Genomic DNA, 25720 nt, shown 5'->3' with positions numbered 1-25720 from the left:
TTCAGTAATTAAATCCTGGAAGGCCCCTTGGGTGGCTAGCATTGACTGGTGTTATTCCAGAGAAACAAGCATTGCAATTCATTTATGAAATATGCAAGTAGAAATATGATGTATGTGTCCCTTTGCCTAACATAGTTTCAATATTTTTCTTCAAGATGAACTGTAAAAGATGTTCAGACTCTTACATTTAAATACCTCTGTAAGTCAGAGTTAGATCCAAGACATTAATGGTAGGAGAAGGAGACAGATGAAAGTTGCTGAGGACCTGGAGGAGGAATAACCAATTCCACTGGGGCTGCTAATATTTAGTCCCTGCCAATCTATTATTTCAATCAAGCAGGAAGCTAATTACATGTAACACTTCCATTCTTTAGAACAAAAAGAAATCGTCTTTATTTTAGGACTGATCCTGATTGCGGTCCTTTTGGCAAAATACTGTTCTGTCAGAAAATGCCAGTGTCAAATCTTTTTGCCAGTTTTAGCAGGAGGTGTTTCAGGGAATCCTGTTCTGTCTTTCCAGGTGGAATTTCTGACAAATCAGTGTTCTTGGTTGAAAGTTTGAGCTTCTTCCCTGGACTGTTTTCTGCTTTGTGTTCATGTCCATTGGATAAAATCCTTATGTGAGGAGCTGCCACCCCTGAGATGAGCACCCTGGCCATGGGCAGAAGTGCCCTACTTGATCTCCCTTCTTTGCTGCTCAGTGGCACTGTGACTTTTGGGGTGCCACAAGAGAATGTCCCTGTTTCAAATTTTACCCATCTCTGTGGTTATTTATTATTCATGGAAATACTTAAAAAATTAGACTTTGTTGTTTGTTTGTTTATTTTTTATTTGCTTGTTGTAGAATAGCTTCAGATACCTTACTTGAGGATTAGGTTCCAAACATCAGATTCTTGCTAGCCTGGCCACCACCTTACATTAAGAATATTGTTTGGCTGAGAATAAGAAATACTGGTTATAAAAATCATTGACTGTTGTGTATTGTAGGTGTCACAATGCACATTCTGTGTGTTGTAGGTGTCAAGTTCAAGTCTGCATATGCATATGTCTGAGTCAACCACAAAACATATTGATATTGATGGAATTCATGTGATTATATGCTAATAAATATATTGATGGACTTACCTCTATTCAGTCCCAAAGGGCAGAAGTGAAAGGAGACAAAATGTCTCTGAAATATGAGTTGTAACACCATCTATTGCTATGTGTTGAGTCAGAAAATTGTTCCCATTTATTCAGAATGCTTCAGGTAAGCAATTTGTCTCCAGAATATATTGAAAATGTTTCAGATGTGCAAGGAACCTGATAAGTAATGCAGAGGAGGTAGCCCCACTGTTACTCAAAAACCAAATTACGTCATCAATGTTGCCTTACCAAGACAATTTTAGCAGCTTTTCTCTGAGAAGAGTCCCACTTGGTTGAACCAGAATTGAAAAATCTACTTTCCTCTGAGGCAAAATCCTCTAATTCCTGTGTATTTAATTGCTGTCTATATTGAGACTACTAAGAAAAGGATTTCTTCTATAAGTAAGCATGTTGGGATTATGTGAATAAATATGGATGTTACCATCTTTGCACAAGTTATAAAGAAACTTGTACTGTTCTTTAAGGATTGAAATTCTGATTTAACTTTGAGTAGGAAGATTTGAATTTACCCCATTTTCATGTGGAGATTTGAGCTAGTTGAGGGAAACATTTGGCTCTGAATACTATATGTAACATTATATATGGATTTAGAAGTTTCCAGAAGCCAATGGGTTTATCAAAATTATAGGAGTAATTTCAGAAGTCACCTAATGAATGGTATTTATTTTCCTTTTATATATTTGATTACTTGCAATCTTCATTCATCTGTAAAGCTGGATATTATACCAGTTTTGAATCCCAGGTAGCTGAGAAACTTGAAAGATCTGAAGTCTTTTCACTGTCTGTGTACTGACAATATATATCATCTTGTATTTTATGTCCATAAAGATTTTACCACCCTTGGCAGTGGATCTGACTGAAAAGAAAGGGAAATATGGATTGATTTTTCAATATCATTGTCTCTTTCACTGTTACTGATGGACACTCTTACTGGGTACCACAGATTTTGTAGCGGTCTACCTTCTGCAATAATTTCATTTAATTGTGAATATTTGTTTCATCTCAGAGATTGCCACTGCTATAAGGTGGCATGGATTTGAATTTTTTTAATAATGACGAAGTTGAGATTGATCTAAAATTGCATCTCCAATCTATGCCCTACAGGCTTCCTTTATAGTCAGTAAGGATTAATATCTTCGAAGGATGGTACATTTAATTTTAGAGTAAATATCCCTGTGGAGAGATTTGAAACTTTTTAGCAGTGCCTGAGAACTAGAGATCCTGTTGATTGTCTCCTAAAATTGTCTCCCTTTTAAGAACATAAATAGCTTTACTTGACTTTTAATGGTAACAATCTAATGAATTACACAGAACTGCCTGTTTTACCCTTAAAAATTCTTTGGCTGGAGGGAAATCAGAAAGAAAGAAGTCTTGAAAACAGCCTTAATAATTTAGGAAACTTATATCAAATAATTGGGAAAACTTTCAGAAGATGTTTGAATAAAGGAAACCGTTGTATTCAATAAGAAAACTGCAAAGCAGCAACTTGAATTTCAGCATGCTGGTCATTGTGCTGCAGCAAATCTCAGCCCTTGATCTGTTCATTCACTGTGTCTTCTAGGCTGAAGTTGTTTATTAACCACTACAAGCTAAGCTTTTCTTTCTCTACATAATTTGTGATGACCACTAAAATAAGTAGAAATGCCTTGAAAAATTATATACTGTTCAGAAAAAGATACTTAAACCTCTATTTTTGTAGAGTATTCAAAGTAATATTGATGTTACAGTGGATAGGAAACTATGAAGCCAACAAACCCCGTAATTTCTGGAATATCCCTGAATTCACAGCAGAAACAAACCAAGAAACTAGTGCTATGTGTGAACTTTATTTGATGACTTCTTTTAAAGTCAGCCACAAAAGAAGACATTTGAGAACATGTTTCTTGTCTTGATCAAGAAAAAGTACATCAGACACTTAAAGTGGATCTTTAGTGATCTAAACCCATATCTGCAGTGTCTGCATGTTTCATTCTTACTGTTGTTAGCAGGATGGGTTGACTGTATTTCTACCATCTGACCAGTGAAAAATCTCACCAAATCCAGTGAGAAATGCCCCATAATAACTTCTGTACTGGCTGGATTTTTTTGAATACTGGTTTTCAGTCTTGACAAATAATTCCCTTCTAAAAGCATGAAGTACTAATTTTCTTGCGTTATTGTGCTCTGATAAAAATGTTGTCAGCCTCACGTTTTTGAAATTTAATTTGTCAGTGAATTGCTGGGCTTTATACAGTGAGTGTAGATTGTGGCAGATTAACCTGACAGATTAGATCCTGACATTACAAAATCATGTCAATACAAGAACTGCAAGGTATATGATGTGGGGATTGTGGTATGGTGGGTTCTCAAAAATATTACCAAGTTGTAGAGAGAAGCATTTTTAGAGACTTAGTTATATCTTAACATTCTTTTAGTTTCTTAGTTCAAACAGAATTCTGAAGTCACAAAGTCAGTCTATTATTGATATAGTAAAAATTAGAATCCTATAATGAACCTGGGCAATCTGGAGGGTCTCAGAGGCAGAGTTTCTACATGGCTAGGAACTCCTGACTTTTTTAAGCATAAACCTGTAAATGATTTGTTGGGTGAAAGAGGAAGAGCTGGTGTATCAGTTGGCTTCAGCTCAGTTGTATATCCTGCAGGTGGATAAAAAGTGTGTTAGGAGAGGCCCTTATGGTAGAAATGGTAAGGACTTATTTTGTTGCAGAAGACAGTGGCGTAGTGAACTAGTTTTTTAAAATAAGTATTGAAACCAGGTGACATGAGTCAGGAGCTGTTAGGGTCATCAGAAGCTGTGGAGATCTTGCTTTGTGAAAATAGCTTAGTAGTGCCTGCCTTCTTTCCACTCTCAAAAGGAAGACTAAAGGAATGTAACTCCTGTTTATAAATTTACTGGGAAAATAAACAAAGGTAACCAGCAGAAAAGTGTTTGCTAAAGTAATACTGGGGGAAAACATATATATAGGAATGGATCTGAAATGAATAGCTTGAAATTAGAAAAAGAGTTTCAAGATGACCTGTCATGCAGAAGGAGTGTGAATAAAAAAAGCAACAACCACATTACAGTATTATCACCACAATACAGTACAGTACAGTCAAATATATCAATATCAATTTGTGGTAGAAGCTCTGGCTTTCTGTGATGTCAAAGACAGGTCTTCAGTTCTGAGAACTTGCCAAGTTTCATATCCTTACTCTTTGTCAGAAGTCTGGGGAAAAAGCTCCAACTTCAGCTGTGCACAGCCTGGTGGTCTCATTTGTTGAGAGAAAATCAGGCATATGGGCTGGTGGGCACAGAAATGTCCATGGCTGGATAACTGTTGTTTAAAAATGTGCTTTGATTTTGTGGTTTCCCAGCTGGGCGAGCACATCAGTGTAAGTGCACCTAATCCCTCACTTCTGACATCAGTAGTGGCTTTAGGTGACAGGAAGCCTGACTCAAGCAGTGGTGAGTTTGGTCACTAGCAAAGGAAATAAAATCCCAGACTTTCACAGAATTCTATGTTTTGGGTTCTCCCTTTATGCTTCCTCTTGTATGTCATGTATCACGGTCTCTGTGATTGCAGGAGGTTAGAGTTTGTGCTACTGTACAATCACAGTACTGGATGAAGCCAGAAGCCCAATGTACTTCAAGAGCTATGTTAAAAATTAAAAAAAAATTAAATCTGACATAGGGAACACTAATTGTCAAAAAATCCTGCCTTAGTATAATACTAGTGGGTTTTTTTTTTCAGTGCAGATGTAAATTAGGATTGCTGTGTAATAATTAGCTTAATAAAATCAGACCTTGTAAAGAGTAAATTAATGTCCATTTGTACTATAGTTCTGTTTTATATTTATGATACTCTGATTTTATGTATTGTGCTATTGAATGTAATTTGTTAGAGATGTCTAGTCCAGTAGAGTCCTGATGCAAAAATTTTAGTTAGTGAATAAACTGAGAATTTCTCTCAAGTACTTGCATGAGAGAAACACTTTTTTTTATTGTTTAGCAGACATATAGGCGGGAAAAAAAATCTCAGTGTGAACTCTATTGCAATTTTCCTTTTGCAGTACTACCAATAGATTATTTTTGCATTTCATTCATGGCAATTTTATGTTGAGTGCTAACTGAAACAGAAAAGAAGAAAATTATGAGAGGCGCTTCACAGTAAGACAGCTGTGTCGATATTTTACTTTGTTCTTCTTTAAGAAATTTCACTGTACAATTGATAACATTGATAGAAGACATATGTTAGCTTATATAAAAGATTTATAGTTTCAACTAAAAACAGTAAGTTCATTAGTGGGGTGAAAATTAAATTTGTGTAAATGATTTAGCATAAAAATAAAGTTCACATAATCATTTTAAGAAATTTATTTAAATGATCAAAAACATAGACCAAGTTAAATACTTGGGCTTAATCCAATGAAAACTTCAGTGAGACTCCTAAAATATACATTTGACATCTATGTTATGCTTCTCTCTTGTGTAAAAATAATTAATTCTGTTATCTGTATTTCTGTGTGTAATATTGCTGAATATGTCGCAGGTCCCACACATTTGTTTTTATACATGCATTTCATCGACTCCTCAAAATCAGGGCAATAATTTTCAACTGTTTTTTCTGGCATAAAAGAAACTCAAAATTTAATAGCCTCCAAAATATGTTATTCTTTGTCTTCATTTTTGGATAAGTTTTTAAATTAAGAGATGTAATGTGAACTGTTTATGGTCTTATTAAACATTTTAAAATGAAAATGTTTAATTTGCAGCCCATTTCTTGGTCTTTTGTAACAGAGTTGCATTGACTATTTATAGCTGCAAAAATTAATGAAGTATTAATTTCTTATTTTCTTAGAGGTCTTGTTTTCATTTGTTTTGTTGGCAATTTTTCATTACACTGTAATATCAATATAGCCTGTTTGAATAGTAATTTAGGAAATGAAGTGTAGAATGATCAAAACTATAAAAAATTGCATCTCTCTAGGAAAGAAGAAAAGCTAATTACTCTAAGAAATTTGGTGAAATAATTATTTCATGCTTTTTAGTTTAACCTGTACCCAAAAGCTCAGTCTCTAATATAATTATTTTAGTATTTCTGAGTAATTTTTGCATAAATCTTTATATTAAAACCTCATTACATTTTTCTCCAACTTTTAAAACTTTTTCTGTAGAATAAAAATTATGTCTATTCTCACCAGTCAGATTTCACAACTGTTAATTTTGCCTTTGTATGAGAGAATATTTATTATTAACTTGAAACTTTTCACTAGAATTCTTCTACCCGAGGGCTTGAACCATCAAGGGTCTTCCGATAAATTGAATTTATAAGTAAAATGATGACTTGGTTTAAATAATACACCATGAAATTCCTTATACCTTATGTGATCTAATAATCCCTTCCACTCTGAGCCTGTTTTGCAAAGGTGATCATGTAAAAAATTCGGGAAAGATATGAGGTAAGCCCTAACCTTTTGATGAGAGGATGGGATAATTCCTTTGTATTTGTGCCTTGGCTGCCTGGCCAAGCTGTAGGTTTGCCCTGGGGAAGGATTTAGTGACAGTCACATTGACAGCGTCATTCTCACTGCGCTGTCCCAAAATGCAAATGCTTCAGTATGAAAAGGGAAATGTGCTGGTTTAAATTGTTTGGTAACAGCAGCTGAAATTGCATTTCCTTTGATGTTCATTAGTGTGTGTTGAGCGAAATACTTCTACGAGAATTTTACTGTGCCAGATACGTAGACTGACAAGGCTGTCTTTGCAAGAATCTCTCAGCTGCCTCAACAGCTGTAAAAATAAAAATACCACTCACTGAGTATTAAAACTCTTAGCAGCAAATCCTTCCAGTCACTTTTGGCATGCTGAGCTTAACCAGAAGATGTTTTCACAAAATACTTAAATAAGTTATTAGAATGGTAGGTGATAAATGATGATCGAAAAGTATAAAGTTTGATTACATTGGTAGCATATTTCTAGCTTTGTTATTAAAAGGTAGGAAGTAATTAGAAGTAGGTTAATCTTTACTGCAAATCTTAGCAAACGTTTGTTGTACAGAACAGCTGCTCATTCATGCAGAAAAATGACCTGTGATCTGCAAACAATTTCGTGTAAGAATAATTTTGTGCAGGCCCTTCAACTCTGTTGATTTCCCTTGGATTATCCAGCCATATTATTGTACGTGTAGCAGTTTGCAGGATCATCTACTGAACAGATCAGTTAGTAATGCCAAGTAGCTAAAAAAAGCAAGAATGTTCAGATACTCATGGGCCTGGGGAATCATTCTAGCTCTGGCGCTTTGGGCATGCTTTTAGAAAATATGTGGGTCCTGCTGCAAATATTTTTAACTGCCACTTCAAAAGTGCACAGGAAACTTGGAATATCCTATAGAATAACAGAATTTGTAGTAACTTTGCTGTAAGGTGGTTTGCTGCTATATAGAGGAACAACTTCTGTTTGAATAATTTTGTCATATTCTGCATACATAATACATAACATAATTGCCTTGGAAAAAGATAGTATTTCTAGTATTTGTAGCAAAAAGATGGGAAGTGATCATTTAGCGAATTGCAATTAATTATCAAAAACTTGACTTGCCAGAAGACATTCTTATGGTTAATTTAAAATAGCATATTCCATAATCTGCAAGTCATTCCACATCCTCTGGAGTGTATCTGTCTTGTGCCCTTTATTTTGTGGAGAAGAATTGTACTGGCTGCTGCACCTCGTACCCCAAACAATGCAAATGATATATTTACCAGGAAGACCTTAATTCCTGTCTTTGTGTTCTTCTGAGTTGAATATATTTCAATTCTAGTCCTAGATTCTACCAGAATCAATTTAAGTGGTGTAGTATTTTCATAGAAAGTCTTTGACTTTTTACATAAAACACAGGATTAGGTTGTGAAGAAATAAAAATTACTTTTTATTCATTTTCCTCCTTGTTGAAAAGATAATTATTTGACATAAATAAAGTTTTGAGTATGTTTGGTTTGTGGGTTTTCCTTTTTTTTTTCGCTTGGTATTGTAAATACCTTGGGAATGCAGTGCCTATTTCTTTGTGCAGTTCTGCCCCCAAGACAACTCAGGCAACAGCTTCAAGTTAATGGTCTTGCTGTCAATGTCTGTTGGAGTGGTTCTGTTGTTAACTTGATAAGGAAAATTTAATAGACCATACCAGTTGTGTATTGGGTAATTAAAGATTTTTCCATTCATTTTTTAAGCTGTCCCAAATGAAATTTGAAAGCAATCTTCAAGCCTGTGTATGAATTGTTCATTTTATGTTATAATGCTTTATCTTTTATGGAATAAATTTGAATTATTCTATAAATACTCTTTTATATGATTTATTACTGCAAAGACAATATTTGCAGTTAATTACATTTTAATGGTAACAAGGCAATTAGTTACACAGAATGGACATTTTTTCCCCCTAAATTTTTCTTTGTTTTGTAATTACTGAAGTATTTTGTAAGTAAAAGTATGATCTCTTTTGGCAATTACAAAATAAATAATTTTAGCAGCTAACTATTTTTGTGTATTTGACAAGATATTAATTACATATATTCAAAGAACTGGTAACAAATAAAATGGATCATTATTAATCTGTGCAGTCTTAGAGTGATTTGAACAGGAGAAAAATATTTGATAGAAGTTAAAAGTTTATAACATACATCTGCGGAGTTCTCTGAGGAAAAATTGTGTCACGGTTGTAACTATCAGGAAAAGATTTATAAAAGTACTTTAAGACAAAAATGGCTAAGCTGTTGGAAAAAAAAGTTCCTCTGAAGAAAGAATGTATAGATCACTCTCTCTACTCATATCTCAACTTGAGAATATCTCGTGGGTGCACTGTATAGTACTTATGTAGCTCGTAGAAGTGACTGTTCATAGGAATGTGACATATATTTTTTATCAAAGCAAATTGTGTTTAAAATGTGTAGCATTTGGTGCTTGCAGCTGTAAAGGAAGGTATTGTACTGCAACTGAGAAACATATGCAAACTGAAGATGTTTGACTTTTCTGTTATAAAAAGTAGATTTTTAAAATAAGACATTGTTTTTAAGCAGAAACCAAGGAAAAAGACGTTTAGTCTTTATTTAGTGTCAGCTTTATTGCATGAAATCCACATTTTATAAAATGGGACTTGATTGAAAACGTCTTTGGAAAGCTTCTTTTGCAAATATAAGTTATGAGTTAAAGAACAGATTTTATTATAAATGAGATTTCCGTGTTCATTATTAACCTATAATAGGTTTAATCTTATTTTTTAAATAATAGGTAATTTACTGTTGAAAATCTGTATGTGGAAGTAATTGATAATATAGATGCAACAATCACAAAAAAAGTGGTCTGAAATAAATTTTCTTAACTGTTTAAGCCCCACACTGGAGTTCATGGCAACAGCATAAATAAATCTGAATAAAAATCCAGAACAGAAACTGAAACTCTGATGCAGTAAGTTCTCCCTCTGAAAAGTTCTTTAATTAAATGTGTGGTTTTTAAAATTTTATAATCTGTAGATGAGATGGCAAAATTCAGAGTTCTAATTGACAGTACTGACCACAATTTAATTAAAGCTTTGTATCCTGCAATTCATTTGCAAATGAATTTCTGAGTCTAAATTTTGTTGTAATTGTCAGCCAAAAAATGAGTATTCCTGCATGAAGAATGTTCCCACAGTTTGCCTTGTGTAATGGACTTTATGTTTAGTCTTCTTTTTATTATAATAGCTATAATACCACAATAAACATCAAGAGTTCCATCTAACTCATGGTATTCATATTAGCCTTTTATATAAAATTTTTGTTTATCATCCTTCATAAAGTAAATTCCTGTACTCAAGAAGGAGTTGTAAAATCAGTGGTCTCATGTAGACGCCTTCTGGAATTCTAGTAGCTGTTAATTTTTGGGCTACTTCTAGTATTGCAAAATAAGAATAGTGTGGGAGAGACTCTGAGGACATAATATATTGCGAAGTAATTTATTTTTAAAGGAAAGCTTTCTCACTTAGGAAGTATTATACACACAACAGAAATTAAAAATAATAAAATAAATCCTGTTTATGGATTTTAATCCATGCCAGCTACAGGGGTAAATGAAATAGATCCAAAATATAGAAAAAAAGAAATTAGGATTGGAATGGGGGAAAGACCGAGTTTGAATTTGCTTGATTTGCTAGCTATGCATTAAATAGTCTCATTTACCAGTACTTACTTACCAAAGTGTTTGCATTTGAAGATCTTTTTACTGTGACTGTAGAATTGTAGAGGTTCCCTTCAGAGGAAAGACAGGCTGGAGCAAAAAAAACCTCTTAACTATCTTCTCCTTGCCTAGATGCCTGAAAGCACTTCCTCCAAACAGCAGATGAGATTGCTTTATTTTTCCATACATTGCAGATGGATGAGTAATGTTTTCTTTCAGTAATGCCCAATAATGGACTTGATTTTTTATTTTATCCTTTTTGTACAAGTATATATCTCTGTAAATGTCTGCAGTTCTCATTCAAAGATTTTTAAGAATTTTTAACTCAGAACCCTGATTTAGCAATGAGTGCCTGTATTTCTGATAAAAGTAAAATATGCTTTTAAATAAAGCTAAAAGAAACGTGGATAAAATTTTCTTTATTATCATACTGAGACATTGTAATCTGGGGGGAAATAGATTGAGTGTACCACATACTGGAGGATCCATTTCACATACAATTATGTAACATCCAGCAAGTCCTTGGTTTTAGGTCCTATTCTAAAAAATCAAGGCATGTGATTGTTTTAAAGTGTTGCATGTGTGATGCATTTGACTGATTGCTGTGAATTTCAAGAACACGTTTTTATTGTGACCTGTGCTCTTAAGGTGTTTTGAAAAGTTAATGAGAGTGTATTAAGCAGCAAATGTTCAAATAGAATTATGTGACCAATTATATGCCATTATATCTTAATATAATAATATATTTTCCAGAAAGCTTTCAGTGAAAATCAAGCAAATGAAGGAAAATTGGCAAAAGTCATATTGAATAACTGAGGCCAGAATTTGGCTTCTGCAGTTAGGAAACAGGGCAAGAACAGCAATTTAATGTTTTGTTGGATTTTTTTACATTAAAAATTTTTCAATAGGTTGAACTAATAACTATAGCTGTTGGTTTCATAAACACTTTTCTAACAAAATAATAGTTTTTTACTTTAATTGAATTTTAGAGGTTATGGATATTGTGCTAATACAGTATGACTTTTTCATACAGGTTTTCAAAACTGAACATTTTACACTGAACCAGAAATCCCATGCCTACTACTTTACTTCCAAAACCATTTAACTTTAAAGTTTTCTCCTAATATCTTTCCTGGGGAGATATCAGTTTGTTTAAACAGTCTGTCTTCTAGATAGTGGTCTGTGTTGGGCACTTGAAAACAGCACTGCAGGGCTGGGAGTCTGCAGGTCTAGAATATACTTGTGTGTTTTGGTGTAATGCAACTGACAGGTGGATTGGGCAGTCAGTTTTGGGATGGTCCAAAATTTATTGTCTTGTCTTACTGGTCAGTTACAACATGGGAATCAAGGTCTGTTTAGTATCAAAATTACCCTTGACAGCAGGTCAGAGTAGGACATCATGATCTATCTCATGGACAGATAAAGGATTTACTGCACTCTGCTTTCCAGGGTTTTGTACTGGTGTGCATCTTTTGCTTTGCAAAGAAAAGAGTGCCTAGAAATGGAGCTCAAAAATATTTATATTGTTAGCCTTTATCTTTTACCTCAGACTTACTCAAGAGTGTGAAGTTTTCTAGGTGAATTAATGCACTATGAAGTGTAATTGATACTGTGTGCAATCACATGACTTCTTGGACTTTTTACGTTGGTTCATTGTCCAGAAAAACCCATCTCACAATGCTGGAGTGAAAGGTTGAGATCTCAGTGTGTTACCAGTACCTTCTATACTGCCAAACAGTGATGTATAGAAAGCACAGTAAGTGGAATTAGGCTGCCATGGACTGCAAGGCAACGTGCGTTCAAAACAGTTCATCAGTCTGAGAAAATACTTGGCACTCGTTTGTAGAAAAGCATTTTAACTTTTCGTTCAAGCATTTGTAGAAAAGCTTTTTAACTATTTTCCCTGTGGGCCTGGCGGAAAAGGACTGGTAGATAATACTTCATCTTCCATTTTGCTGAGCCAAGTACAGGGGAAGTTGGCCAGGATTTCTCAGTTGCTGCACGCCATAAAGGAGAGACCAGGAGGAGACATGTTTTATCACTTCATTTGTCTGCTTTGGAAAGCAAATACCTATACTAAAGATATGGGGAGAAAAGGGAGCTGATAATTAGCATCAACATCAGTTTGGTCTGGCTAAGTTATTTCTACATCCACTTCTCACAGATTTTTGTGGTCCATGCCATCATTCTGGCACTTGAGAATAAGAAGATGGAAACCCCACTATTTATTTAGGATAATGTTACATATTTACAGGTTACTTTCAAATTAATGTGGTGTTTGTAATATTTTGTGCTGTTCTAGGTCAAGTAATGAAACATTATGAATCATTATCAAATCTGATCTCCAAGTAGAACACAAATTGTGGGGGGTTGAGTAGAGCATGGATTTGACTGAAAGAGATATGCAAATCCACTTACTTTTCCTAACTGCTTAATGCTTAGACAGAGCCTTAATAATCTAAGAGTTGAAAGAATTTTGAATATGATGTTCCTTTATCCAACAAATAATATGCACTCTTAGATTATATAATTTTTCTATATGTTTAAAAGTGGCACAGGAAAGAGACTCTTACTCCTTTGCTCCTAAAATATTTGTTTCTTGGCAGGAGTTGTCTGAATGTATAGCAGATGTACTAGATATAATCTGGCTATGATTTAATGTAGCACACATGCAGAGAATGAAAATAACATTAATATGATTTGTATTTTTAATTAGGACCTTTGTGCAAGAGGAAGACTAGTCTGGTTATGACTACTTATTCTGTGATATAAATAGAACTTCTGAGTTTCCAGGACTGTCTTTCTGGCAAAGTTCATATGACCCCAATTTGTGATTCAAGACTCTGAAAAGAATGTCCTCGCTAACATTTATTCTGTATTTTTGTTAACAGGAGGAATGCTTTTTGAATTTAGAAGCTCCTATTGCAAGAGTATGTGGCTATGACACTCCCTTCCCTCACATCTTTGAGCCTTTCTACATCCCAGACAAATGGAAATGCTATGATGCTCTTAGAAGAATGATTAACTACTGAGCAATAGTAAAGGTGAGGAGTAACAGCTTATACTGACAGGTTACCTGCAAGGGTTCTGACAGGATTACTGTAAGGTTTGGGCCTATAGTACTACTTGTTTATTTAATTAATTTATTCATTATTACATTATTTATTTAATTGATTCATTTATTTAGTTATTTTTAATAAGATTTGCCTCTTACAGCTTTGGGCCTTCAGTCTTAAAGGCATCTGAATATTTTTGAGTACTGCCATTGAAATCAGTGTTTAAAATTAATTACCTTGCTTAATCAATTTGAATATTAAGTGTTTTGAATCTTGAGAAGTGAAAAGAGTACAAAGCAAAGGGTGAAAAGAATACTTATGCAGAGAATATATTTTAATCTCTATTAGAATACTCAAGAGTTACTTCATAGGCAAACCACAGTGTTAAATTTTATAATTTTTCACTCCTCACTGTGGCCTGTAATCCTGCAACGTACAAATAACACCCAATTTACTCTGAATATTGGCTCTGTATTGTAAACACACACAAACCACTGGAAATAATGTGAAGCATCTGTAGTGTCTTACAGTTCTGTTGAAGTACTATTGTTTAATGTTTATTATAAAAATAATTTTTCTTTACGGTCTTCAATGTAATTTAATCATGCTTGAAGATTTCTGTTTACAGAGTACAAAGAGTGTGAAATAATACATATGCCTGTGTCTGTTACTCGCAGTCTGTAACATCTTTTGTTTCATTATAATATTATACTAAGTAACATTTGACTGTGGAGTGGGCTGATGAGGATTTAGAATTGTGCTGTGGGAGAACTTCTGGTGTATAATGACCAAAGTTTAACCGTTTAGAAAATGTGTTAACACAATGTATTCTGTGCTTCCTTTAACTGAACAAAGTAACCTGGTTTTTGAGATACAGTCTTGATGGATCTTGTCCATAAGAAATGAGAAGAAGAAAACAACAGAAACTATAATGGACAGGCAAGGGATTTTTAGCTGTTGACACCAAAGACAGGAGGGCCAAGGTGGGCCCTAAATGACGGGTGCAATCTTCTGTCTGTTTTACCTCTACATTAAACTGCGAATTAAATTTAGAGGCATGGATAGAAGGTTACCAATACCATAATGTTAAACCCCTCCCCACATCAAATCAGAATGATACTTCCTATTCGTCTATGCCATTCTCCGATCCATCCCAAACAAACTAGGAGGCGTACTAGCCTTAGCCACCTCAGTCCTCGTCCTGTTCCTCACTCCATTGCTACACACACCAAAACTGCGATCAATAACTTTCCGCCCTCTATCACAAATCTTATTCTGAACTCTAGTTGCTAACGTCCTCATTCTAACCTGACTAGGCAGCCAACCAGTAGAACACCCATTCATCATCATTGGCCAGCTAGCCTCATTCACTTACTTCACAATCATCCTAGTTTTATTCCCCCTTGCGGCCGCCCTAGAGAATAAACTACTCAAACTCTAATTAACTCTAATAGTTTATAAAAACATTGGTCTTGTAAGTCAAAGATTGAAGACTAAACCCCTTCTTAGAGTTACCCCACCACCCTGTCTCAGGAAGAAAGGATTCAAACCCTCATCTCCAACTTCCAGAGTTACTTTCAGGGGACGTTTTTGTTTCTCTCTCTTTGTTTCCTTCAAAAGCAGAGTTTGTGTATGAGAAATGGGATTGCTACCAGTGATGCAGTTTCTGCAAAAAATAATGTAGTTCTACTTTTTCATACATAAAAATGGCTTATTACTGACATACCAGAGCATTTCATAGAATCACAGAATATGCTGAATTTGAAGGGAACCATCAGGATCATTGGGTCCAACTCCTGGCCCTGGGGAAGACATCCCAAGAGTCCCATCACGTGTCTAATATTGTTGTCCCAAATGCTTCTTAAACTCTCTCATGCTTGGTGCTATGATCACTTCTCTAAGTTTCCTGTTCCAATGCCCAGTCACCCTCTGGGTGAAGAACCTTTTCCTGATATCCAACCTAAACCTTCTCTGACTCAGCTTCATGCTGTTTCCTTTAGTCCTGCCTTACAATGAGAGTGAAGAGATCAGTGCCTGCCCCTCCTCTTCCCCTCACAAGGAAGCTGTAACTGCAGTGAGGTCTCCCCTCAGTCTCCTCCAGGCTGAACAGGCCCAGTGCCCTCAGCTGCTCCTCACACAGCTTCCCCTCAAGGCCCTTCCCCATCTTTGTGGCCCTCCTTGGACACTCTCTGATAGTTTAATGTCTTTCTTACATTGTGGTGCCCAGAGCTGCCCCCAGCACTGGAGATGAGGCTGCCCCAGTGCAGAGCAGAGCAGAGCAGGACAATCCCCTCCCTTGCCCAGCTGGTGATGCAGTTCTTACTGTGCATCTCACTTCCTTGGAATTAAAAGTAAAGCTGTTTTCGGACCTATCATATTTTTTGTAGAATATATAATCAGTGCTCTTCTTTTTATAACAGTTGTCCTTGCCTTTGATCTGGGTTGAAGTAACCTCATTAAAGATTTATTTCCTTTTTTTGTTTGGCACCTCTGTAGCAAAGTCAGGGTATCTTATATAAGGAGAATGGTTTGGTTGTATCTGTTCCTCGAGGCAAGTTACTGGCTCATGCTAGATAGCCTCTGATTTGTTCCTTTCCAGAGGAAACCAAAGGACCAAACCTTTGGTCCTCTATAAAAAAAGGGGGACAAACTGAGGGCATTTGTTTGTTCAGAGACTTAGTTAACCCCCTGTTCCTCTGTAGGATGGTAAAGTGAGGGAGGTATGAGCTGAAAAAAATGGGTTCTGAGATTGCATTGAATTTGCGCACAGCCCAGTTTCAACACTGGAAATCCACACTGACCCTGGTCTAAAAAATTTGCCTGGATTTAGCATGTCAAGGAGCAGGTTTATTAGAGGTTGTCTGAAAAACAGTGTCAAGACACAGAAAACTCTGCTTTCTGCTTTGTCTAACAAAACACCCAGATGTTGAGGCCAATAGCACCATTTGTTTTGGTTGGTGTGACTAGATGTTAGTGTCACAGAATGAGCTGCTCAGAGTTTTTCTGTGTTTTTCTATGAGAGAACATTAATGTTCCTTGTTGTAAGGCACATTTCAGGGGAGTATTCCCTTATTTTTCTGTCTGCTATACATTGGTCTTACATACTTGACACAGCAGTTGCAACAGACCTCCATTCTGCTGTCAACTCCACAGAGTTTGCCTGTAAGGTAACTCACTTATGTTTCTAAGAAATTAAAGAATTGCTTTATATTTGCTTATTTTTGTACTCATGGTAACATTTGTTACTTGCCATTGGTACAGTGATGGATTTAAGTGTTCCAAACCATCTCATATGTTGTTCTAAGAAATGGTTATACAGTTTGTGTGGATTTGAGCACAGCCAGTCCTTCTGGATGTTAGAGGGGTTGGGCCCCTTCATGTCCTACTGTTGGAGAGGCAGGGCAGCTAGCATTTCCCTGAGGTGAAGATGGGTGTAGGGTTGGCTTTTGAGTTACAGAAATGGTCAAGCTGGTGTTGTGGTTTAACCCCAGCTGGCAACACAGCCCCACACAGCCTCTCTCATTTCCCCCCAGTGGGATAGGGGAGAGAGAACTAGAAAAGTAAAAATATCTGGGTACTGTGGTTAATAATTTCTAAAGTTAGCATTATTATCTTAATGTACATTTAGTTTTGTTCAGCCTATGTTGACAGCATCTCACACACAGGTAGTTGCTTATCTGGAGTTTGTCAGTACAGATGGATTTCCTGCGTAAAGACAGTGTTTGTTAATGTGTCCTGTGTACCTTACCAACGAGACAGGCAAGAGCAAAGTCTCTTTCAGCAGCTCCTCAGTTAATAAAATTTCTAGCTATGTTAGGTATATGAGAAATAGCTTCCAGATAGGCAGCTGTGTTCCAGATAACTCTCTGTAGTTGGAAAACAGATAAAGATAAAAAAGCAGTGAGATTAGGATGGATATACATTTCCTGGTTAAATGGAACAATGTCTGGCTGTTTGTTTGAGGAGGGAAAAAAACCTAAAAGAAGAAACAGAAGATAGCCATGAAACCAAAGAAAATAGTGACAAGATTTATAAAATCTGCTCTTGTTCACAAATATGTTGAAGGCTGACTGTAGCATCGAAATGGCAGGTATTTAAGTGCATTTCTCTTAATTTTGCAGCTTTTACTACCACATTTGCATATTTTGTTTTCTTGTCAAATTCTGAATTTTAAAGCTAGGTTTCACTTTACCTCCATAAGAGTGTGTGTGTTCATGGAGAGCCACTGTTACTGATACAAACTTAGTCTCTAAAAATGCAGCACACTGAACTTCATTGCAGAACTATTTTATGAGAAGTTTAATCTTGGTGCTTAAAGGTTAGGTGATGTTAGGGGATCTTATGAGGCTGATTTAAATTTATTTTTCCTTCCAAGCATGCAGTTGAAATTGGTTGTGCTGGGAAACAGGAAGGGACCTGGAAGGTACTTTAGTTAGTAAGTGTGTCTTCCTTGCACTCCTGGCTGTTTGGCAAGGCTTCATACAGGTTAGCTTGAGGACAGGACAACTGTACTTCCTCTCCCTGTCTGGTAAATAAGATATGAGAGATTGTGCAAGATCTTTTTAACCTGAGACTAACAACCTGTTTTTTCAATACATAAATCAAAAATGTGTCAGACAAGACTGCCTGCTTAATAAGAGCTATCTGTAACCCACTAGAATAAACAACTTCCAGAAACTTGAGTAGGACACAACATTCCTGGTTTATAACCCTTTCCTTCTGGATGACAAAAATCATACAGGTGGTCAGTGAATCATATCTTTCTTGCAAGTGAGTAGTCCACATACAAGATACCACTCTACTAGAGCTATGAGTTAGACTGTTAGTATGGCTGCTGCAAATCTGTACTTGCATTCAGACATTGCTGAGAACTCATACAAGATCAATAATGAAATTATCTTAAAAAAATCCCTGTAAACAGGAAAGGTGTTGCCTATAGTTTCTTTACCAGACCCCTCTTCTCTGTAATAGTAGAATGAGAGTACATCTAGTAGAAAAAATACAAAACATTTAATACTTAACATTCTAGAGTAGGAGGGAAGGTAGTTCATCATAAATTTCTTTGAGTAAATGGCAATAATTAGTGGTGTGCTGACTCTAGGTATCATTTGCAGCATTTCTAATTTCTGTGGGTCTACCCTGGCAGACATGAAATAGTATTTAATACAAAATCAGTAAGTAATTGATAGTAATTTGTTTTAGTTCATACACCTTGAAGTTAGGACATTGTGAATTAAGGAACTAAGATTACCCTGGAGTGTGCTGTCTGTTTAATGTGCAGATATTAGTTTCAGTCTTCAGATTTATAATTTATTTTGTCATCTTTTTCTGCAGAGAGGAGAAGAACAACAGGGAAATACAGAAGCTGCCTTCAAAACTCTTGACATTTTAATCAGATCTTTTGGGTTTGGAATTTACATAGCAGACTTTTCTTTTAACTCAGCTATCCTGAATGTTCATCTTGGCTATTCTTCAGCAAGTTCAAATTTTCCTTAATTATGAAATCAGTGATGGGCAGGTGATTGTTACAGTAAGTACTTTCAGATGTATTCAAAGATATTCCAGATGTTGAATGAAAATTGCACATTGCCGTGCTTCACTAGGTTACATCTAGACTTCACTGTGTAAATATTAGAAGCAGAATTTTATTCAATAAAACATGTTACGCTCATGTAGTCTCTTCGTTTTGCTATTGTTTTGGAAGAACCCAAAGAAGTTATTTGAATGTGACTGTTTTCAACACAATAAACCTTACACAGCCGGACCAACTTGTGTGATAGAGACCTGCTTTAGCTGGTGGCATCAGTGTTTTACTTGAGTGGCTTCATGCAAAATAGTCCCTAATACTGATTTCCCTTTCTGCATTTTTCTTGAGAGGGGAGGAGTGCTTTTTTTGCCTTGTTGCTGTGAGGGAGAGGCTTAATTGGTACATCTTTGCTGCAATATCCTTCCTTCTAGAATTGGAATGTGTTTGCTACTAAGCAGCTAGGCAAAAAGCAATTCCTCTTCTTTTTGCCTGCTTTGCTCTCTGTACAAATCAATCTCATGCTGCATTGTTTCTTACTGAATAGGGGAAGAACTGGGGGGGGTTGAGGAGATGGAGGACTGTAGCCAGATAATCACATTTCTGTGATTGTTCAGGAGGATCTTTCTCAGAGAAAGAAGAATACCTTTGTACACAAACCTGCTCAGGACAATCCTCAAGGAGAGAGGTGAAACACACCAGGGAGGAACTTGAGGAGGATAATTTCACATTCACTATCAGTGGATCTATGGAAAGTGCTAAACTGTCATCTTTTCAGGTCTTACCATTTTGTGTAAGATTCTGTCTTCACAGTTTGTGCATTCCCTAAAGAACTTCACACTTGATAATGAAGCTAGTTCTTAATGTATCCAATCAAAATGAGATTGTTGTCAAATTGTGTAAGTCTCCTGCAAATGCCATGTATAGAACTTGTTTATTGTCTGAAATAAGATAGGTGCATTACACACTTTATATTTTTTTGTGCTGGATGGAAGCTATTTTGGTCATATGAAGAAAAATTGTTTTAAAAATTATTTCTGTCTTTGTAAAACATTAATAGATATTTTAGTAACTGTCTCCTAAAAATATACTGTTACTGTATTTCAAAGAATACAAAATAGATGCAATTATAGTACTGCCTTAGTAAAATGTACTTTGGTAATTAATAGCCTTAACAAAATATACTTTGTATTTACAGTTTTCACAGAAAAAAGTGATTTCTAATGTAGTGCAAAGCTTAAATTCAAGTTTCCTGTATTGATATTTGAAATAATATATTTCTTAATAAACATGTAGAAAATATTTGCTCTTAATGTGGACTGCTACAATCTGGTTGAGGGGCAGGTTTTGTGTTTTCGGTGACTGGTGTTGTGTTGGTTTTAATAGTATAAAAATTGTTCCTTTCTCCTCTGTTTGGAGTAATAGAATATTTTTCCCTGACAAACATGGATTAGTGTTCTTTTGGAGGTGCTGCCTCCAAAAGCCTGCCTAGATGGCAGTATTCACTCACATAACCTGTGCTCAAGGATGGAGGCTGTTTTAGTGCGTGCTACGGAAAAATGACTTACAGTGCTAAACAGGATGGGAAGGTGTATGCTGGTACATACAAATAACTGTTTCTTATTAAGTTTCCTAATAATAAAATCCAAAGAAAAGTCATATTTTCTGGGTTTTAACCAGTTAGGTCTCCTAATTTTTTTCTCAGATTTAACCTGGGCAATGATTGTTTCACACTAAGTAACTCCTAAAGGAAAAATCATGTCACTACTCCTTGCTGATAGTCCAGAAAATTAGTAATCTACCTAGTCGTGCTCATTTAACACCAATTGCTGGAAATACTTATGGTACAAAATTTATTGCTGGGTCCTGAGGTCTTCACTGAAAGGGTTTTCAAATATTGGAAGAGCTCCAGGGAAATAGGAGAGTCACCATGCCTGGAGGTCTTTAAAAGGTATGTAGCTTTGATATTAGGAGTATGGTTTAGTGGTGGACTTGATTGTGCCAGGTTAATGGTTGAACTGGGATGATCTTAGAGGTCTTTTCCAGCCTAAGTTATTTCTATTATTCTGTGAAAGACCTACACAGCCCTCCTGGGACCCCAGATTTATTAACTGCAGATGAAAGACTTGTATCCTCTTCTGTCATCTAGCTCAGTTAAGACTGTAGTGCCATAACAACCTCACAGTAATAAACAGTGTGCTGATTATATAAAAATTGGACTTAAATCATTAGAGGTATTCTTCCTTGTGGAAGTGCATGTGTTTGTAAGAGGATTAGCCAGTAGTACATTCTCAGTGCAGTAGCCAGGAGCCTTGACACAATGACCTTCTGCTCCTACGGTCTGATATTCAATTCTGAGCCCATTAATCTTTCCAGACAGATTTCTTGCTCCCTTAGCTAAAACCCGGTGTTGCTGGTGCACTGGTATACTGCAGAAGCTCTGTTCTAGCCACATAACTTCAGAGGCAGCAACTGAAAGGAATCCATTCAGCAAGCTGGCAGAGATTGTTATCACAGCAGCTCATGGGGTTCAGTGAGCATTATATGTTCATAACAAAATAAGCTGACACAGTCTGTAAGCTCTGCCAGATTTCAGCAGACCTGAAATAAGGATGCAATTCTTTTGTAGCTCTTTTTCAGCTTAGCTACTCTGCAAGATACACATTGATTAGATATGGGAGGACTACAGCTGACTTCAGTATGAAACATGATTTTAGAACTTGGTTCAGTTGCTTGTGCTTTGGCATCAACTACCATTTGAGGCACCCTGGGGTATCCTGCATGGTCTCCATGTCTCCAGCTGCTGCTTCCATAGGTCCTATGTGGTATCTGCCAACCCCCTGTGTATCTTGGGTGCCTCAGGGCATCTCAAATAGCATAGATGCTGGCATTCAGGCATCTAAATGGAGCCTTTTGTTTTCTAGAACTTTGGATAGCTGATGTCTGACTATTTTTCTGCGAGCTTGCATAAAATGCCAGCAATGAGATTGGTCTATTCCTTGATTTTCCAGGTAAATTGCACAAATCCTCAGTATGTACATAGGGTGGGATACATGATGTTGTGTGTGAAAGTAAGTGTCATCTCCCAGGTGATGGGCTGATGCTGCACTGGCCTGTTAGTTCCCCAAGGAGAATAATTTAGAACAAAACCCCAGCCTTGGAACTGTTACCTGGCTGGAGTTGGTTGCCAAATGTCACAAGGTTTCTGATGATTATCTGAAGGTAACGGGGGAAGGACCTAGTTCTATTTCAGCAAAACCATGAGCAACAGGAGTGAGTTAATGGGAGATGAGTCCCCTTGCTTTCTGTAGGCTCTGTGTGGGATTCAACTCAGGATTAAGCCACCTAAATGTGTCTGGATTTAGGTGTGTATGACTGAGCAGAGCAGTTGAGCTGGTACTAAGTTCCTTTAAGGTAATTTTGACTCATTCTGCAGGCTGAACTGACTCCATTGACTGGTCTCTGCATGGTGCCACATTAGGTGCTGTAAGGTGTCCTGCCTGGCCCTCAGCTGCTTGTCTGGAAAGGTTCAAGTCTCCCATCAGTGCTTGGTGACACCTGCTGTACTCAAGGTACATCTTTCACCATGCTCAAAGTCGTCTGGGGCATCATTGCTAAATGTGTGAGCAGCGATTCCCCAGTGGCTGTGGCTGCCATGGGATCACAGCCCAAAGGTAGGCATTAGATTCTTAACTTCAGATAAAATTTCTCATTCTATGCTTTTGGCAGAAGGGATAGAATGGAGAGGAGGCACATGAAGTGTTTTGAGGATGCTGGGGCCATGCACTAAGTGGTGGAAGAAGCTGGGGGAGGATGGTCTGTCCTTCAGTCCAGCTGCTACAAGCAGCATTGGCCTAATCCATACTTCAGGTCATGTAAGTCATCCCCAGCCCTCTAACAGAAAGAACTAAACCTCCTGATGAGCAATACCAATTAATTTGATCAGCTGCCTATTTTCATATTTCAAGGGCAGCACTGAAGCAACCCCAGCCTTGGTTTCATATTACTTGCTTTGAAATTGCTTTATGGTCTTTGGTGATGTTTTTAAACCCTATTTTTGTCTGCCAAAATAATTCTGCTACTCTAAGAGCAGAAACTAGTGTCTGGTCTTGCTCATGTAGGTCTGTGGCTAACTGTTCTACAGCTGACAGTAATGTGCCACCAGTGTCTCATAAGGCATCCCTGTTGATTCCTGTGTGTAATTAATTACTTTTATATGGTAATTAAATCATTCCTGTTTACTTGCACTCTGCTTGCAGCTGAGTACTTGCTGAAAAGAGAAATTGTTTGACTTGCCTGTGGTTGCTCTCTTGCAGCATTGGTGAGCTCTGCCCTGCCTGAGCTGCTGTTGGTTCCAGGTTTGAGTAGTCTCTGGCAGTTCTGAGACTGACCCGGGCTGCAGACGGGACTTTGTGGATGTTAAAGCTGATGCAGCCCCTTCCCCCCTGCTGCCCTGCAGTCCCAGCTGATGCAGCCCCTTCCCCTCTGCTGCTCTGCAGTCCCAACTGATGCAGCCCCTTCCCCTCTGCTGCCCTGCAGTCCCAGCTGATGCAGCCCCTTCCCCCCTGCTGCCCTGCCAGTCCCAGCTGATGCAGCCCCTTCCCCTCTGCTGCCCTGCCGGTCTCAGCTGATGCAGCCCCTTCCCCCCTGCTGCCCTGCAGTCCCAGCTGATGCAGCCCCTTCCCCTCTGCTGCCCTGCAGTCCCAGCTGATGCAGCCCCTTCCCCTCTGCTGCCCTGCAGTCTCAGCCGTGCTGGGGGCTCCAGGCAGCCCCTGCCGAGGCTGCGGCCGGCGAAGGGCGCTGTGGCTGTGCGGAGCTGTGCCTGTGGGATCCCGGGTACCTCTGGTTTGGCGGGGGCAGCAGGGGGTGCAGAGCCCTGCCCTGTGAGAGCTGCGACAGCGGCCCCGCTCAGGTCAGTGAGCCAGGAACGGGCTCTGGCACGGCTGGAGCAGCACATCCAGGCAGGTCTCAGTGGCAGCTGCACAGGGGAGATATTAGAGATTGTGTTTCAGTGATGAACTGGGACCTGACAAGCACTGTGTGAATCCAAGCCTGCCTGCATTTGCAGTGCACAGTGTTCCACATGCAGCTCGGCTGTCTCACACTTGTTGTTTGCTAGTCTAGGGGTTTGCAAGAAAGGGCAAACACAGATATGTTTAAAATATTTGGATGGTTTGTGCAGGAGGTGCAGAGAAGGTGCCCCCAGCAGGGCCTGTGGCAGTAACATGGTGCTGTATGCTTTTCTCTACTATCCAGCCTGCTGCAGGGTAGTGCCTCAAGTCTAAGCATAAGATGATTGAGATGTGTGTGTCACATAATAAATTGTTTTGGCCTCAGGAATTTTCAAAGATGACTCTCAAGAGAGTGGTGAGGCAGTGGAGGAACAAAGTGCAGCCTTGTTCAAGTGCTGCTCTGACGGTTTCATGGCATCTCTTGTTCTAACCTACTGATCCTGTGGTTTGTTCATAAAACAGAATTTAGCTTGGGAAGGAAAGTGTGAGGAGGTTGGCATTCAAATGTTAATACATGGAGAACAAAAAGGACTAAGGACAAGCTTAGTGTAAATGTAACTTAGTCCTCTCAAATGTTTTTTTATCAGTTCCCCCACCCATCTCTTGAGTAAAGTTTCCCCCCTCCCATTTTGCCAACAACCTTGTTATGCCATCAGCTACAACACTTTTAAATGTTTGAAGTCATTTTTGTCAGACTTTTTTTTTTAATAAAACCAAACTGTTGTTCCTCATTTGCTGTGTTACAGTTGACTTAGAGGCCACTGAAGCAAGTGGATGTTGAACAGCCTTACAAACCAGAGCTGAAGCCCTGGCCTCCTCCTTGGTCCTTCCCTTCCTGGCTTGGCACCATGCCACAGCCAAGCCACAACTTTGCTGGGTGTTTTGCTGTCCCAGGCAGGGGGCTGGGCAGGGAGGTCGTGGAGTGAGTACCAGAGCAGTGGCAGCTACTGCTGCTGCTGCTGGGTGATGAAGAGTGAGAGGGTGATGAAGGTGTGAGGAAGGCATTAGCATCTTGTTGCAGGGGCATAGCCATGCCTGTCCTCAACCAGTGACTCCAGCCTTCCCAGGCTTCCCACTCCACTGCCAGTCCCAGCCCCAGTCCCTTGGGAGAGGGAGCCAGCCTGGATGTCACAGACTGTGCATCTCTCCCTACCGTGGTGCGTGCAGCCACCGTGTCCCATCCCCATCCCTTCTTGCTCCTTCTCACCCAGGTGGAGGCAGCTTTGGTGACTTACAGCAATTCACTGCTCAGGCTGTGAAACACCCACTCAGGCAGTGATCTGGCTGTTGTCATCTGCACAGCTTGAGCCTTTGGGAGATGACACTTTATCTAATTAGCTTTCAACGAAGAACATGTGATTCATCTTGTGTTACGAGCAGTGAAATCACGGAGCATTTTGCTGTCAGCATCGCTAACCGAGCCTCGGCTTTCACAGTACTGCAGCTTAAGGGACGCCCTGTGCAGATTTGTCTGGGTTTCTGTCATTGCTGCACCAGCTCACTCCCCTTCGCTTCATCTGCCTCTGCTCTTGCAAAGCTGTTTTGTGGCAGCACAGCAACTGCCTGCATTCATCCTGATGCTTTGGGAAGGAGGAAGTTTAAGTTATTAACGCAGTTAAAATTATCTTGGTGGAGCATAACCGCAAAAGCAAACTGATGTTTGTGGTGTCTACAGACACACTGAAATTAGTGAGGCTGCTCTTGAATGAATCTGGCTCCATGAGATTGAAATTTAAAGTATCTTTCCCAATGAATTTGATTCATTTTATTTTTAAGGACAAGCAATCCTTAGGTT

At 38.1% G+C, this 25720-nt stretch overlaps 1 protein-coding gene across 1 annotated transcript in view; it reads left to right on the top strand.

The window, feature by feature from the left end:
• BCKDHB (branched chain keto acid dehydrogenase E1 subunit beta) overlaps nucleotides 1-20354 on the top strand; it is a 110656-nt gene extending 90302 nt beyond the window's left edge. Inside the window, exons 10-11 of the mRNA XM_054280229.1 lie at nucleotides 13225-13377; nucleotides 18724-20354. Of these exons, the coding sequence (XP_054136204.1) occupies nucleotides 13225-13365 (141 nt within the window). The 3' untranslated portion in view covers nucleotides 13366-13377; nucleotides 18724-20354. The remainder of the gene's footprint in view (nucleotides 1-13224; nucleotides 13378-18723) is intronic.
• The last annotated feature ends 5366 nt before the right edge of the window (nucleotides 20355-25720 follow it).

This window comes from Melozone crissalis, unplaced genomic scaffold (genome assembly GCF_028551555.1).
Source record: "Melozone crissalis strain CALT ecotype California unplaced genomic scaffold, PUWL_Pcris_2 ptg000027l_1, whole genome shotgun sequence".
Lineage (NCBI taxonomy): Eukaryota > Metazoa > Chordata > Aves > Passeriformes > Passerellidae > Melozone > Melozone crissalis.
Note: the sequence above shows the minus strand (reverse complement) of the source record. Positions and strands in the feature narration are given on the sequence as shown.